Source organism: Anarhichas minor, unplaced genomic scaffold (genome assembly GCF_050575085.1).
Source record: "Anarhichas minor isolate MPS153535 unplaced genomic scaffold, ASM5057508v1 ptg000038l, whole genome shotgun sequence".
NCBI lineage: Eukaryota > Metazoa > Chordata > Actinopteri > Perciformes > Anarhichadidae > Anarhichas > Anarhichas minor.
The window spans coordinates 164976-183762 of NW_027466484.1; the positions used below are offsets into that span (position 1 = coordinate 164976).

Sequence of the window (18787 nt, forward strand, 5' to 3'; positions counted from 1 at the left end):
AATAAAAAATGTATTGTTATTTATATGTTCATTACTAAATACGCAACAATCAAAACAAAGAAAATAACATCTTCGGATATTATTTTTCAGTCAAAAACATGGTGCTTCATGGTGACAGTGTGAATGTGGTTTGGTCAGATTTTACAGCACTTGCTGTGACAGTAGAAGTATTCAGATCATTTACTTTAGTGAAAGTACTAATACCACACTAGTACTACTAATACCACACTAGTACTAGTACTACACTATATAAAGTGTCTCTCTTTCTAAACTAAACCACAGCGCCATCTGCTGACTCAACAGTAACAACAGTTCTGTGTGTGTTTCCACCACGAACACAGGCGGAACTAATCTCATTAATACCGACCTGTCTCAGTGAGTCGAGCCCTTTAGACAGACACACCGTCATTACGTTGATTAGGCGGTTTAATTCAGGACTTTTACTTGTTCCAAGTATTTCTATCGTGTGATATTAGTACATTTACTGAAGTAAAACATCTGAATACTTCCTCCACTAGTGATTATTTCACACTGAGCGTTACTGACGTGTAGAAAAACGGTAATTTAGCAACCGGATATGACGATTTGGCTCATTTAACTAACGTTAGTTAACTGCAGTAGTTAGCGGTAATTAGGTTAATCAATTAAATATAGCGGACGAAATTAATTAAAACTTTTTTCATATAGAATACATGAATTGGAAGTTACCGTGTTTTGGTCCGTTCTCATCTTGAGTTCCATCTACAGCCATGTTTCTCTCTGGCCCACACACTTCTTTATTCTATTATAATGTTTTTAAAAGGTTTGTAAAAGTAAAAATTGTGTTTTTAGGTTCTCAACTTCAAGTAAAAAATAAAAAATAAAACCAGACACAAAGGTAGTAGGCCTGAAGCTCGCGACAGCGGACTGAGCAGGTGGGCGGGGTGACGGAGAAATTACACTTTGTAACCTTGTTAAGAAAAGTGCGAGTCCAATACAAATAAAGTTTGTCATCAGGCTGTTATTTATAAGAGAATTAAAACCACAAAAAAATATATATACGTATATTTGTATTACTCTGTGTAAAGTTTAGGTGACATAATGAAAAATGCTTTCTGAGTTGTGGGACAAAGCTTTAAACTTTAACGTTCACAAAATCATCTTTTCTTTACTCTTTTATCTGCAAATATACGAACCTCAAAGATTATGACAAAGTTAAGTATTTGCTAACAATACTTCATAATTAAAGTTTTAATACACCTCCATCATCTAACAGCACAATAATAAAGAGGGCGTCTACGGAGCAGTGAGAAATTAAGAAACTTTAAAATAAATATGGAGATGGTCGATAGGGATTAATGTTATTTTATGTGTTTCTACTATAAATATGCAGTATTCAGAAGTACATTTACTTTACTTGAGTATTATTAATGTGATACTTCTACTTAACTATAATCCAGAGGCTAATATTGTACTTTTTGCTCCACTAGATTTGTCAATTATGATGTATTATTAAAGGTTAAGATGAGGTATACATGAGAGTTACATACGTGTATGTGCACATTAATACAAATAGTATAATCGAATAAAATGATTATCATTCTGTACTTTAAGTATATTTTGATGATACTTTTGTGCTTTTACTACAGTACAATTTTGAATGCAGGACGTTTACTGAAACAGTGTCTACACTGTAGTATTAATACTTCTACTGAAGTCAAAGATCTGACTTTACTCCACCAGCGTTCATTTGTTGGAAATGTGTAAAATCAGCCAAATTACAGGAGTAATGTATAGAAAGCTGCAGAGAAAAAAACAGCTGACTCTACTGATTTGATGACAGTTTAACTCAACTTTTATTTACAGTTTTAACTCCTGAACCTTCATTTTATCCTCAAATTAAGACGCCATGGCTTCTTTATTGTGTGGTGCAGTTCATCGTTTGACCACGAGGTGGAGCACTTTACCTTCTCCTGAAACACAAAACCACTCACAACTCCTATTAACACTATAATCAATATAATCGATATCTCATAACTATGAATCCTTGTTTTCTACTTTTTATTACTACGGTACAGCTCAACCTGGGGGTCGGGCCCCTCTGAAGGGCCACAGGACTGATCTGAGGGGTCGAGAGACTAACGGAGTATAATGAGAACATAAAACCTTAATCTGAAAAGTAACCAGTAACTATAGCTGCTCAATAAACACAGAGAAGTAAAAAGTACTATATTATACTACTGATATGTAGTGAAGTAAGTATAAAGTACCACAAATATTCTTCATAAGTAGGTACATGTACCACCATAGTGTACATTTGAATGCTTTTCTTTAAATTGAGTATTGTTTCAATAGGTTCTGCTCCTTTAGTGATTATTATTATTTTTATTTGCTTTTTCTTGCCTAAGTTGTTTTTACTACACGGGTTTAGTTTGTTTGTGCTGAATGAGTTAAATAATGAAGTATATATCTCAATATTACTACTACTTCAAACAGTACTACCTGAGAACCTCTTACAGTTAAATATAAAAACCAACAGAAGGCGTATTTATAAAGGTTATAAACCCGTAAAATTCAGCTCAAGGAAGATTCAAATGATACATATTCACAGCAGATTTTGGAAAAAAAGAAACTTTATTTTGGAAACATTATGGAGAGAAAACAGAGTTTTAGAGTTTGTTTCATTTCTGAAAATCATTTTATTTACTATAATACACAGCGATGACGTTAAGAGTCAGATGGTTTGTACACCGGGGTGACTGAGAGCAGATCGACAGAATGATAAAAGATAAAGAGTTGACTGATTGATGAGAATACTACAGACGAACAGCTTCATCTTTATTACCCCCCCACCCCCCCACACACACACACACACACACACATGAACCTTGAGCTTGTGGATCAGGACGCTCTCATTAAAACTGTTGTATTGTTGGCTGCGTTCCATTCTGAATGTTTGTCCCCTCCAACACACTCTGCTCGTCTCACTCACACCTTTAAGGAGAACAAAGTCTCTCGTCCGTCTGCGGCGCGTCCCATTCCAGACACGTGTCTCCTTCAAAGTGTCCTTCTAACGTCTCACTTCTGGCTCCGTTCCATTTCTCTTCAGCGCGACCTTTTCACTCAAATTAAAAATAAAAAACAAAGAGAATCTACGTTGGTTTGATTCCTTTTCTACTCTTTGAACTTTGTGTCCTTTCACGCTGTTATGATTATTTTTAAATCTTTTAATTTCAGGAATAATTATTTCCATCATTGTATAATCTGTTGATTAAGTTTTGATTTACCAAATTAAAAGTCTTCAAATATCTTATTTTGTCCGATCAACAATCCAAAACCCCAAAATAATAAATTTAGAAGAATAAAGAATTAAATTGTTGAGCTGGAGCCGAACTTCTGGCATTGCTGCTTAATAAATTACATTATTAATTTTTATTTTATTATTAAAATAAACACAGTAAAAAATATTTAAAGTGTTTCAGCACTCGTGAGAAGATGATGTTTTTAAAAATTAAACTAGTTCGTTAAAATAGAGAAATATTGTCAAAATTTGCCAAAAAACTGAAAAGGAAAAGCTTAAATTGCCTCGTGATGTCATCCGGCTACAAATATCAGCTGATCAGGAAACAGCTGACTGGTTTGAGGAGACACACGTCTGAAATGGGACACACCCCGGCTCCGTAATGGGATTCATCCCTCGTCGCTTCATCGAGACACTTTGCCGATCACAGGAAAATAAACCGGCTGAGTTTTAACCGTCCGCAGAGCAGAGCAATGCATTCTGGGTATAAACAGATTATTGTGTATAAAGACTTAAAGTAGCATTAATATAAACACCACAACTGTCAATAAAATAATTTATATAATAAGAACATTAACTGGGAATAAGTGTGTCATTTGGTGCTAATTAAAAATAAATTTTGCAATTAAATACAAATAAATATTCATTCTTTGCTCATCTACGAATAAAAACTTTATTCTTTTATATTCCAGACACGTTCAGCTGTGACCCGCTTAAAAGACTCTCTGGGTGACGACAGTAACTAACTGAATTAAATGGATTAGCAGTGTGTCGCTCTCTACTTCCTCTGTAAAGTACACGCGCTGGAGGAAGTATTCAGATACTTTACTACGAGTAGAAATACTACGACGTAGAAAAATACTACAGAGACGTAGGAGCGACTACAAGCAGCTCAGACGTTTGTTTCTCTCTGAAATGTGGAGTAGAAGTACAGTAAGTAGCATCGGATGGAAGTACTCAGGTAGAAGTAGAAGTACCTCGATATTAAACTTTCCACCGCTGAAAATAAACTTCTTTCCAGGAAACTTAAAGGAAAATATTATTCAGACGAGAAACACGTTAAACGTCTTAAGAATATTTTTCATCCAGGTGAACAGAAGAGTGAATAACAGAAGAGTGAATAACAGAAGAGTGAATAACAGAAGAGTGAATACTAGAAGAGTGAATAACAGAAGAGTGAATAACAGAAGAGTGAATACTAGAAGAGTGAATAACAGAAGAGTGAATAACAGAAGAGTGAATACTAGAAGAGTGAATAACAGAAGAGTGAATAACAGAAGAGTGAATAACAGAAGAGTGAATACTAGAAGTGTGAATAACAGAAGAGTGAATACTAGAAGAGTGAATAACAGAAGAGTGAATAACAGAAGAGTGAATAACAGAAGAGTGAATACTAGAAGTGTGAATAACAGAAGAGTGAATACTAGAAGAGTGAATAACAGAAGAGTGAATACTAGAAGAGTGAATAACAGAAGAGTGAATACTAGAAGTGTGAATAACAGAAGAGTGAATACTAGAAGAGTGAATAACAGAAGAGTGAATACTAGAAGAGTGAATACTAGGAGAGTGAATACTAGGAGAGTGAATACTCTAATACTCGTTTAACGTCGAAGGAACGCCACAAAAACACGAGATCAACAAACAACTGAAGTTTGAGGTGTTACTATCTTTAAACCTTTTGTTGTTTTTTGTCATCGATGAAGAAAGCGACGAGGGATTTCCTCTTCTACGACGAGCCGCACGCACGCACGCACGCACGCACGCACGCACGCACACACACACACACACACACACACACACACACACACACACACACACACACACACACACACACACACACACACACACACACACACACACACACACACACACACACACACACACACACACACACGATGGGTTTCAGTTACACCATCAGAACCACAGAGAAATATGATTATAGCTTCTGACAGAGTATAGTCCAGTACCCGGTGGTATTTCACAACATCAGCAACCTCTGCTGCTGATACATTTATATATATATATATTTATATATATATATATATATTTATATATATTTATTTCCCGTATTTAGGGAAAACTATTCGACATATAACCAAAAATATGATATTAAGAGTTAATTTCTTGCATGACGGAAAATAATAGAAAAAGATCTTTTCAGTGGAAATGTTCCCTCCAAACCCAAAAACATATTCAGATAAAATGATGCAGATCTGAACACGAGCTCCTTTACAGCTTCAAAGCGTTTCATTTTTTTTTTTACTTTAAACTTTAAACTTTTCTTTTCTCACTAAGTGGCAAAAAACAGAGACATGCACATTTTTTTTAGTTTCCAACAAACCAACAGACCAAAGAAACGGAAATGAAGAAGAGGGAGGCGTCTCTTCCACGGAGCGCAAAAAACAGAGGAAGTCGTCAAAACTACGAACCGATGAACACATCGCGACAAAGTGGTTTTAAAGAGACGAGAACATCGTGAAGAGTCTCTAGTCGAGTCCACGGTTTCTATTCCCTCCTGAATCCCCCACTTCCCTCTGAAGGGAAGGTACAAACTGGCTGTAAAACAGACCTCAGGTCAGTTCACACAGACACAGACACACAGACACACACACACACACACACACACACACATAAAGTGGGTAGAAATCACAAAACAAACAAAATATTAGAAAAAAACAACGTAAACAGACATGAAAATCGTCATGTGGGAGCTTCGACACAAACCGTGCATGTGCTGTCCTTTAAGGGGGGGGGGGTCAAAGTTCATGGAGTGGGGGGGGGGGGGGTGAGGATTAATTTTGTCCTTGTCCCCCTCCCCCCCAAACATCCCAGAGTCTAAAAGATAATCCACAATGTGTGATGTTTCTGTGAGGAGTTCACAGGTTAGTTCTGGTACGACGTCACGTTCTCCTCGTCTCCTCCGACTGACCGCCTTCTGGGTCAAAGGGCAACAGAAGAAGAAGAAGCAGAAGAAGAAGAAGAAGAAGAAGAAGAAGAAGAAGAAGAAATGTTTTCCTTTTGCTGAAATGTCAAAAAACAGTCAGTGAGTCAGTCAAACATCTAATAAGTGTTTCCGTATTTGAGTTGCAGTCGTGGGGACTCTTTGAGTTTTTACTTCCCTTTTCTGTAGTCTCAGACCAGGACCAGGGGGACAGGGTTTTAAGGGGGATAGGGTCTTTCAGGGGGACGGGGTCTTATGCTCAGGACCCCAGTGTGCTCTATCATGAGGGTAAAGAGGGAGGAGGGGGATCTTTATCCAAGTCAGACCCTGCTAAACGATCAAATCAGTTCCATCATCGACTAATTTCAGTCTCAAAAAAAGGGGCAGTCGGATCCAAAAGAATAGTTCCCAAAAAACAAAAGAAAGGTGACGTCCGATTGTAAATTCTCTAATCCGGGATTTAACGGCGCAGGACGAGCCGATCTCACAGATTAGTTTAATCCAACAAACGGTGGATGTGTCTCTAAGCTCCTTCACCTCCAAACAGCAGCTGCACCGACGGGTTATTTCATTATTTATTCTAAGAGCAGACCGCCGTTTGGAGATGACCTCCGGGGTTAAAACAACCCCCTAGGCTTTTTTTGTTGTATTTCCCAGCATGCCTTTCTCCCTCCCCCCCACCTCCTAGATGAGCGGGTCGTGGTGCAGCGTGTGCTGGATCTGCTGCGGCTGCAGCGGCGGCGGCAGCTGCAGCGGCAGCAGAGCCTCCACCATGCTGTGGCAGTGCGGCGGCGGCGTGCCCTCGCTGCCGGAGCACTCGGCCATCTCGCCGCCGTGGAAGAAGTAGTCGCTCTGCAGGATGAAGGACTCGATGACGGCCTGGTTCAGCTTGGTGGAGGACAGCGTGTCCTTGTTCTCGAAGTCGGGCCTCATCAGCGTCGGCCAGAAGCAGATGGACAGGTTGTCGGCCGTCATCAGGGTGGTCTTACTGTGCTGGCTCACCCTGAGGAGGAGAAACGGTTAAAACATCACAAACTGAAGCAAACGCTTCACGGTTTGGTGGTTTCAGGTAAAAAATATCTCTCTTTCTCAGTCTCTCTCTCTGTCTCTCTCTTTCTCTCTGTCTCTCTCTCTCTTTCTCTCTCTCTCTCTCTGTCTCTCTCAGTCTCTATCGTTTGGGCCGCTGGTTTAAACAAAGAGTCAATCTAAGAAACAAATGTCTGTGGACGGGACGAAATGAAGACTAAAGAGGAACAAGAGGAACATTTCCGTCTTGTGTCCGTCATCCTACTCTGATATTAAGCCTCATCAGAATGCTGAATGTTTAAAAGAGAGACTGAAGGAATAATCCCACATGCAGTCATAATTAAAGTGCACGTGAAGGCGTCTAAAAATGTATAAAGAAAAGGTCCAGACTCTGAGAACTGAGTCGTTTACAGAGCGTCAGCTTCTGATTCTGAATGAAGCTTCCTGCTGCGATGTGTTCACTGTCAACACAGACGTACGTTCGTTTGAGCGCCGAGGCGTTTAGGAGAGTGTGTGTGTGTGTCTCTGAGAGTGTGTGTGTGTGTGTGTGAGTGAGAGTGTGAGTGTGCATGTATCTGAGTGTGTGTATGTGTGCATGGATCTGAGTGTGTGTGTATGCATGTATCTCAGAGAGTGTGTGTGTGTGAGTGTGTGCATCTGTGTGTGCATGTGTCTGAGAGTATGTAAGTGTGTGTGTTTGTGTGAGAGTGTGCGTGTGTGTGTGTATCTGACTGTGTGTGTGTGGGTGTGTGTGTGTGTTTATGTGAGAGTGTGTGTGTGTATCTGACTGTGTGTGTGTGTGTGTTTGTGTGTGTGTGTGTGTCTTACCTGTTGAGGTGTGTGATGATGTATTTAAAGACCTGGTAGTTGACGGAAGGAAACTTCTTCACGATCTCACGCAAAACCTGCAGACGTTCGATGTAGTCCACGATTTCTAACAAACACACACACACACACACACACACACACACACACACACACACACACACACACACACACACACACACACACAGGGGGAGAGAAGACAGAAGGTGTTTAACATTTTACACACACTCTCTTGGGAAACGGAAATTATACTCTCTGGAAAAACAAAAGGCTGAGACGCTGCCAAGAGCAACTCCCACACTGTGCGCACACACTCACACACTCTCTCTCACACACTCTCACACACACACACACACACACACACACACACACACACACACACACACACAGCTCTATCCTGCATCACGTCTCGCTGGTTAAAAACAAAAGAGGTCAGTTGTGGTTTTTTGCAGAGTAAGAAAATAAACAGATGACTTCATGAAGTCACAGAACCAAACAGCTGATTCAAGATTCAACTGTCATCTTTATTATTAAACTACAGACCAGAAATAAAACATAAAACACGTCTACTGAACTTAATATCTGTAGATTATAGTGTTTTACTGCCTGTGATGTTCAATACTTTTTTCTTTAACAGTTTTTCATATATTATAATATTATTGTCTGTGTTTATTATTATTAACACATTATTTACAGCTGTAATAACAGAGAAACGCAGCAGATCCTCACATTTGAGACTATGTAATAAATAAATGTTGGTTATTTTTATTTATTAAATAATTTAACACGAGTCAAATCCGCCAGATTAATGCTTAATCTCCTAAATGATGACTCAGGTATTTAATCAATACGACTAAAAGGACGTCAGACAGCGATCCTCAACATTAATAATATTTATCAGATAAAATGAATTCACATTAAAAAGGTCAGAGCTCATCTTTGATATTGTTGATGTTTAAATGAACTGACTTATTATTCAGGATCCTCTCCGGCCCTTTAAGAAGCTTTATTATTCTATTTGAATGCATAAAAAGTACAAAAATATCGCGTATTTTCATTGTGAATTATTTTATTTTTATTGTGAATTAGTCGGCTGTTAGTCGAGCATCACCTCTGTGAAAAGTGAATTAAGCTGCAGGAAAATATTATATAATATTTTGTGAGAGGAAGATAAGAGATATGGTATATTATTATATATATATATATATATATACACATTATATGACCTGATAAAATGGGAAGCTGTGTGAAACAACCCAATAACAATAAATAAAGACAATAAAATAAAACCGGTTGTATTCCTGGAGAGTGTCACCGTCTCCTCCACATTCCTCGTCCTCTCCAGAGATTCCATCACTTTCCCGGCGGCGAGAAGCTCGTTGGAGCTGAAACTCCGATGATGAAATATTTAACGAGCAGATGTGAAATAAGAGCTTCTTCCTCCGGATGTCACAACAAAGCTGCTTCTACACAACTGTGAATATTCCAAAGGTCATGAATCCACGCTGCCATGTATCAACATAAAGAGATCACAGGAAGGAACAGTTTACCAGCGGACTGACTTAATCATTCATAGCACACGCACGGCTATATATCTCACACCGTGTACCCACAATGCAATGCATTCTGTGCGGTGATAAAACCATAGAAGGTTGAGTTTGAGACACGTTCTCATGAAACTTTAATGATTCCTGCGGAAAGAAACGAGGTCTGGAGAGAAAAATAAAATATAGATATGAAGCGACAAAATTAATGAAAACATGCTGAATAGAAACAGAGAGAAAGGACAGAAGTATCAGTGAATGAATGAGTGAATGAATGAGAGAATGAGTGAATGAATGATGTGAGGAGTTCTAACAGTCACTAAAAGTCTGTTCAACATCAGAATTGCCCCAGAAGATGTTCTTCCTTTCAATTAAACTAAACTATTCGCAACACCTATTAAAAAGCATGTTGACATTATTTAAACTACAAAAATGGACGACTAAATGTGACTTCAACTGAAGCCTTCTGGCCACATTCAAAGTCCAAATGCTCGATTTGTCAGAGTTGACTAAAGTTCTGACAGGATCACAACTCGGAGCAACAGGTGTTTCAGGTTAAAGAGTGACCGTGTTAACTGGTGACTTTCAGCAGAATGGTTGCTCGTAGTAACTTACATAAATAGATGATAGATAATAAAGATATTTAAAATGTCTTTAACGAGGACTCCTTCATGTTCTGTTGGTGTTTTAAACAGCTGTGAGTGTCACCAGGTAACACGGTCACTGGTTAAACCGATACACCGGCTATGGCTGCGAGCTATTAAACGTGTTGACTCCTACTGGACCCATTTTAAAAGTGAATAGAGTCAAATAGAGTCTCTTCATGGTGTCTGACGCTGGGCTTATCCACCAGATACAAGTTTATATCTGGACTCTAGCTAAAGTATTCTACACACCCAGGTCTGGAAAGTCACTTTGTTGCAGTAAATTGCATTAAGTTGCAGTAAGTTGCATACGTCATCTTGCTTGAATCTGTAAAAGCTTGTGAACGCAGCTTCTCTCGGTCTACATGTACACACAGCAGCAACCCAAAATACAAAAACAAATTTCCTGACCAGGGTCAGGAGGTCAAAAGTCAAACAGTCGATGTCGTCTGAGAGGTGACAGCAGAGAGAGAGAGAGAGAGAGAGAGAGAGAGAGAGAGAGAGAAGGAAAAGAGATGGGCTGAAGAAAGAGAGAGGGAGCAAAGTATCAAAATAAAAAGAGAAAGGGAAGTAGAGAGAGGAACATTTTCCAGAGAAGAAGAACCAACAGCGTCAGAGTATTTGTGGCTCATTAATCTGCTGTCGTCAGCCTCAGTATCACCAACATACAACCAGGAAACACACACACACACTCTCACACACACACACACACTCTCACAAACACACACACACTCTCACAAACACACACACACACACGCACTCAGAGCAGAGTGAAGATGTCTGACAGTCTGCAGCTGAGGATGAAAAGCCTCTTAAAGAGAGTGTGATGTGACAGAGAGCTGTGTGACTTAACTACACTTCTGCAGCACTGAAGACAGCAGCTACAACAGACAAGAGGTGAAAATAACATGCGTGGTTTTTAATCTGTATTTATATATTTTAACAGGAACAAAGTCAACGTCTAACAGATTAAAAGTGGTTTTGTAAAATGGCATTTTATGTTTTTAACTTCATGTCAAAAGTGTATTTTCATGCATATTTATATCAAAGTTCACAGCTTTTCCATCAGGTTTTTTGTGTATTTCTTCCTCACTACTTGTTGATTCATGACTCGGCTTGTTTGTTTGTTTGTTTGTGTGTTCTTACTTGCGGCCTCCACCAGCTCCGGGTGCAGACTGTAAGGGATCAGAGGGTCGGGCAGGTCGGCGAAGAAAGCTTTCAGAGCTCCGGCAGCAGCGTTCACCGCCACGTCCATCACCATGAAGTCAATACAGTGATCTACAGAGAGAGAGAGACAGAGGGAGAGAGACAGAGAGAGGGAGAGAGGGAGAGACTTAGTTTTTAATAATAGTTCATATTTATGGCAACAGAATATGTACAATTGTACATATGAGGAGTATGAATAATTGCATATTATAAACCATAATTAAAACCTTTCTTTAGGGTTCTCATTCATTATTATGAATATTATTAAATATGCAGCATGAAAATAATCGATGTCACAAACAAATATATTGTGATATTATTTGTGGTCGTATCTTCCGGCGCTAATGTTCGGTCGTAGCCTCCTTCACCTTCAACAACACTGTGTTCATTGACTAAAAGATGGAGACGACTACCCAGAGTGCACCTCTTGCACACTGAAGCCCTTTTAGGACCACGTTTAAACTCAGACCTGGGTCCGATAATCCACGTTGACCCATTCAGGACTTCACTGGGTCGGCACTTCAGTTTGAGAGTATATCAAGGAGCTGGTGAGTAGCTCACAGCTGAGCTTTGTGTCTGAGCTGCTCTCTGATCTCAGCTAACAGAGGTTAGCGTCCGTCTGTCCGGAGGCACAGAAGCCCGAGTGTGTCTCTGATGGAGCAGCAGGAGCTGGAACCCAAAACACGTCGGATCAGAACAAGAGCTTTTCTGCTCTGTTGTTCCAGAGAGGGAAAGATGTCGCCATCAGGACGAGTCGCACACATCAAACCCTGAGTAAAAAATATACTGTGTAATGACCAGACGGCAACGAAGGAGGGACAAACGAGAAGAGGAAAGAGGAGGAGAAGCTGTTCTTTAATAAACTTTATTAATAAACAATCAACAGAACGCTGCTTCAGCCTGAACCGTTGATGAAGAAGAACCACAGACCAAAAGAATCTCACTGAGCTGCTGCCCGAAGCAACTTCCTGTTAATCTTCAAGCACTTCCACAGAAACAGATCCGTCCTTTAAGGAGGAAGTAGTCCCCGCCTCTCACTGACGGAGGAGCTGATTGGCTGTAATGGAGCTTCTTCCACACACAGATGTAATCCAGCGTGACCGCAGGACTCGACAGAAATATTCATCCTGAAGAAGTCGAGCAGCAGGTTTAAACATTCTCGTTGACGGACAGGGTCGTAAAACCTCCGTCACAATCTATTATAACTACAGTCACTTTAATATTGTTATTATAATCAGACGGAGGATAAAGACGGATTTAAAGGCGGAGTCTGTGTTCATACACAGTTTTAGTTTAGAATTTTGTAAAAGACGGAGAGAGAAACGTCACCGAGCGTGAGTTCATGTCAACACATGAAGCAGATCCGTGTTTTCTATTTCTTCATATTTTCTTCGGACAGACGACTTCTCATGAATGATTTTATTCATCATATTTACCGTCAAAAGAGCCTTCATATCCTTACGTCACCGTTTAAATTGGGTTGGCGTGACCTCTGATTAATCTAGATTAAAGACACGCGGAGCGACTGAATGAGCCGAATTAAAGAACTTCTGTCACAACTTAAACTATTTCTGTAGTTCACGAGGAGTCAAAACTGCAGCACTTGCACAAAAAAACAACATTAATGTGGGGCCGATAGATTATTTTCATAATTACATAAATGTTCTTGACTTATCAAGGCTACAAGCTGAAGCTCTTCTACAACAGAAGACATATAATCTACAGTATATGTTGATAGTTCCATTTATTGTCATTTCAGTAGTTCTGTTCATGTTCACAGAAATATACAACTTTGAACTATTTTAAATCTTTGTGTGCACGAGCACAAACATGTGCATGTGAACGTCTGTGAGTGAGTGAAATAACTATAATGAAGGAGCATTCAGTCGTAGTTCTGTCAAAAATAAAACATTTATGTTTATTTACGTCACCTCCTGTTTTCTTAAATCCTCTTGAGATGCACATGTTTTGAGTTTTACCACAAACCTTCCCATCAAGGTGTAAAGATGAGACAGAACTTATGGTGTCCAGAGGGAAACTGTTGGGCAGCAGCAGCACAAGTCAAATAAAAGAGATAAAAGAGGAGTCAGCTCTGGGTTTTTACCACGAGCCCGGAGTGACGATGCATTCGCTCATGTTGCTTCCTGTTTGCACACTAACCGTGAACACGGATCACAAGGAGGACGCAATCTTTATGACACAAATACTGTTCCAAGTATTTCACTTACAGTCATCAGACGTCTGCTTACAGTCTCTTCGTACGGTCGGCTGACATTCACCACATTTTTTAAAAGCTGAGTTTTTGTATTTACTCTCAGTGAGTCTGTAAGAAGTGAAGCTGACTTTATATTCATGTAATAAATACACAAACGTCAATCAGAAGAAAATAAAATAAAGAGAAGCTAATGAATAGATTTGGTTATAATATTGTGACAGACGTGATGTCACCTCTCAGACCTTCTTAAACGGATTCATTATTATCACACTGATTCATGCTTGCTGCTGTAAAGCCTTTTAAAGGTGTGTTTCTCTGTGTTCCTGCTGTAATTTTAAACACCATTGTGGTTATAGGTGGTCTTCATGTTCAGGTCATTCACAAGCTATATATTTACACGGCGATGTCACCGATTATATGAACGATAACACCAGAGATAGCAAATAAAGTGATCAATAATGAAGGTGAGGCTGCACGTCTCACCGCCCGGCTATAAAACGAGTGACTTTATTTATTGTAAGAGTGGGTTTGCTCAGCAGCACCTCGTGTGCAGGTTCCACTCTGCTCCACCGCCGCATGTGTTTCTCTTTAAGCACTTCTGCTGCTGCTCAGGTTCTTTCTCTCTGCGGGTTGAATTTATTGCACACATCACTCAAAGCGCTCCTCGATTGGTAACATGCGAACTCCAGAGAACGTTCATGGGAAAATAATTTAGAAATGTGAAAGAGAAATATATAACGAGGACCATCTGTGCTTTGAAACCGGGGTTACCCGTGTGCTCCTTGTGAAGGGTTCTAGGTCTCTGAAGATGTGTTTATGAGGTTCTGCAGGTGTTCTGAGGTTCTTACCTTGATCAAACTGTTTCTGGATGTTGTCCTGGTCCGTCTTGTTGCCGCTGACGCGATACAGACCTTCTGTGGTCAGACCTGCAGACACAAGACATCACACGGCCTCAGTAACAGACAGACTTCATTAACTATTACAGGAAAGATGAATCTCAACAGATGGACCAACAGGAGCAGCAGTCGAGGGTTGTCTGGAACCACATGCTGAGACTGTTTTGGATCGAGTCTGAAAACATTCACGCCATCAAGTTTCTCAGGACTTTTCTCTGTCGAGGTGTTAACAGCATGTGGAACAACACTCGTCTTATCCAGACAAATCTGGCCTTTTTTTTCTCACATTAAAATCTTGAGAACGCACGATACTCCAACGAGTACCGCACCACCAGCTGATCCACATGCTGCAGTGATCAATACACAAATACACAAATACACAAACACACAAATACACGAATACACATGCTTTCTTTTCTGAGCCTCGAGGCATTGGGTCGAATTATTGATCAATACAAAACCGGCAACGACACATCAACGTCACAATCACTGAATAGCAGAGAGAAAATATAAATAATGAGCTTTAATGACCCGTGAGAGGTAAAGAAAGAGAAAGTAGTGAAGAAGAGGATGAAGATGGAGGGAAACCAGCTGCTATTGTCTGTTGATGTGCCGATGATTTTACAACCTTAGTGTGAAAGTCAGTCGTTCTCTTCTGATCATCTTGAGTCATTTATCAGCCACTGAAGTTCAACGTGAGGCGTTCTGTATCTCTCATCGCACTGTGACTCATTTATTTTATAGCTCGTCTTCCTTTTGATGGAACTGATTTGTTTGTAACTATTTATGAGTCATAAATACTTTTAGTTATTTCTACATCTGTGGTAAAATGTCCCGACTCTGGAGCTTCTTAATAAACGTATTGTGACGTATCAGCTTCACAATACAGCGTTCTGCTCGTTGCTGTAATCAGGATGTTGTGCCTGTTTCAGGTGCATTGCCGTTTCAGCTTTAAGTGACTAAATTAAAGATCAATATTTTCATTTCTTTCCAGATAAGACGACACACGTGGCAAAGAATCTGGTCCCAAACATCACAAAGCTGTGGTTTCTCCAGCACGTGTGGACAGATTCATTCATAATTTAACATCTGAGAGATTTCGAACAACACAAGCCGTTACTTATTTACAAGAGAGAGAAACGTCAACGCGAAGCAAACATTCATGCCGATGATGTCATTGATATCCACAGAAAATCTGACAACAGCGGCGAGAATCATCAGATAAACGGAGAATAAAGCGCTCAGTGTGGCCGAGTCTTCAGCAGCATCTCTACACATATGGCACATATGGAGACGGAGTGTCTTAATTAGTGCTATAATGGGGCTGCACCCACACCCCCCCACACACACACACACACACACACACACACACACACAATCCATACAGGTTGTAGTTCTGCTCTGTCGCTGCTGCAAGGTCATCCACACTGCAGTATGCATGTCTTTGTGTGTGTGTGTGTGCGTGTGTGTGTGTGTGTGTGTGTGTGTGTGTGTGTGTGTGCGTGTGTGTGTCCCTGCAGAGGCAGTTAAGCAGAGACAGTATTATGTAAATTTAGCTTTAATGGATTCAAGTAAATCGTGTCATGTGTGGGGGAGAGTGTATGTGTTCATTGGTATCTGGCTGTTTATCCATGCATACGTGTCTTTGTGTGCGCTTTTACACGTGTGTGTGTGTGTGTGTGTGTGTGTGTGTGTGAGTGAGAGCCTCCAACATGTGCTGCTGCTCTACATTCTATAGGTTTGGATTACTACACTTGTGAGGACTGACTTGCAGCCCAGAAGCTTCGACCTTCAGCCCGATGACACTCTGATATCAGGAGGAGGAGGAAGTCCTGCTTCACATGTCTGAATCATTTGAAGCCTCGTCGTCACGGTCATGAGACTTTTCTGCAGATTGTGGTTGTTCTGAACAAAGAGATGAACACGGAGACGTCCACCACAAACCACAAGAAGCATCCAGAGAGAAATGGCTCAGATTTAAATATGAGCAGGACAGCTTTATTGACAAAGTCTTTACTCAACAATACTCTTTACTCAACAATACTATTTACTCAACAATACTCTTTACTCAACAATACTATTTACTCAACAATTCATATTTTCAAACGGACAGTTTGGGTTCCTGATTACGATCAGCTGAGCTGCGTTGTTCTCAATGACTCTGTAAACACTCAGCTGTGACCACACAACAGTATCACTGCATCAATATGCAAATGAGTCACCTGTTGTTACACCGCTGAAATAATGGAGAGATTAAAGAGCTGGAAAAGTCAAAGAAACAGAGCAGATGGTCCGTTTGCTGTTTTCACACCTGATCATCCACCTGGACGAAAAACGGTGATATTCAATAAATGTACAAAAAAAACACAAAGATGGCGGCAAAATAAATAAAAAAGAGCAGCTATTTATGTTTTTATCTTCATCTAAAGCAGAAAAACTAAACCAACGATCTGTCGTAAGTTAACCGTGTAGCTTTAGCTAGCTAGGATGTTTTAATGTGTATATTTGCTACATTGTAGCTCGATTACTCAGAAAGTAACCGAGCTACAATGTAACAAAGAGTGACAACAGCTAAATAGTTACACATGTGCTTATAATGTAACTGTAGGAACTTTATTCTCACATAAGTTAGTTAGAGAGTTCTGCAGAGAGGAATTTGATTTTTTGTAGCTAACAGGAAGTTAGCATCACTGGTTTCTGCGACAAAAGAGCCAATAGGATTCTGTGTGTCAAACAAACATTTATGATACTTTGTTCATCAAGATAATCTTCACTAATGAACTCCACTCTCATGTTTGAAGAGTAAAGTAAGAAGCTAACGTTTACTATTCACCAACTTAACTCTATTTCCTGTCGTGTTCATGAACTGTTACTTCAGAGTTCATTTGTACCACTCTACCACGCGCCCAGAATGCAGCATCACTCACTCACCTCTGACCTTAAAATGACAAAATGTCTCCACCCTGTAACATCTCTCTGTCCTTGTGAGGACATTTGATTCTCCACAGGATGCACACACACACAAAGTACACACACACAGAGACACAAAGTACACACACACACACACACACACACACACACACACACACACACACACACACACACACACACACACACACACACACACACACACACATCAGACCTGAGAGGAAGGAAGCTAACAGGGGAGCTCATGTTTGCATGTTGGGATCTGATAAGACTCGTCCTGCTGAGATATGATCTCATATCCTGATGCGCACACACACACAAACACACTTACTGTATCACAGTTCCTCTCATCACTCACTATCGTTTTTCATCTTTATCTTATCTCAAAGCTGCTTCACTGCCTCTGTCTGTCTGTCTCCCTGTCTCCCTGTCTCCCTGTCTGTCTCCCTGTCTGTCTGTCTGTCTCCCTGTCTGCCCATTGGCCAGTTATTTTATTGCCGTGACAACCATCTGCTGTGGGAGGGGACAGGAAGCCAGTTCAATAAGCGAAAGTCAATCATCGTCTATTTTTAACTGTTATTTCACCGGGCAGAGTGTGCGTGTGCGTGTGTGTGTGTGTGTGTGTGTGTGTGTGATTGATGGATTATACAACTCCTCACTTCGAGGCCCGATTGATGAAGTTATTTTAAACTCTACCTGCAGATTAAAGCTACATAAACATGATTTAGACTATTGTGACAAATGGGAATTAATCACAATCATCACATTTATTATCATTTTCTGCCCACATTAAATGTTCCAAAAACAAAGCCGATGTGTTCAATACGGCAACATAAAGAGAGAAGTGTTCACTGAAGTCTATAAATTAAATAAGTGTGACATTGTTCAACACACAGACTGATTGTTGTGATAACTGGCCCTGAGGAACAGATCCAAACACACACTCTGTACGTTAACAATCCTCCCTGTTGTTCAGAGTCTCAGTCACAAACCAACAGCTGTGCACGGTGACCTCTGACCTCAGCAGTCAGATAAGGACTCATCAGACCGGAGTGTTTACATCTTTATAAAGAGACAAACTGGGGACAGACGCCCGACTGTTGAGACACGTTACTCACATTAAGATGATGAGTTTCAGGTGTCGAGATAATCAGATTAAAGAAAAAGTAAAAGAACACGTAAACACGGACTCTGTGTCTGTTTACCTCCACAAACAGGAAACCATTTACAACAAGATCTAAGAATGTTTTATGAACCCGCCTTCATATTTCCTTTAGCTTTG

General features: G+C 40.1%; 1 protein-coding gene across 4 annotated transcripts in view; it reads right to left on the minus strand.

Moving 5' to 3' along the window:
- Positions 1–2594: 2594 nt before the first annotated feature.
- The window catches only part of arhgap5 (Rho GTPase activating protein 5), a 42606-nt gene continuing 26413 nt past the window's right edge, over positions 2595–18787 (minus strand). For 3 of the 4 annotated variants that reach the window (XM_076107153.1, XM_076107152.1, XM_076107154.1), the window contains exons 4-7: positions 14530–14607; positions 11407–11538; positions 8076–8181; positions 2595–7224 (exon numbers count right to left, since the gene is read on the minus strand). In XM_076107153.1, coding sequence (XP_075963268.1) covers positions 6906–7224; positions 8076–8181; positions 11407–11538; positions 14530–14607 — 635 coding nt within the window. In that variant the 3' untranslated portion in view covers positions 2595–6905. The other variant, XM_076107155.1, reaches the window with a different exon arrangement.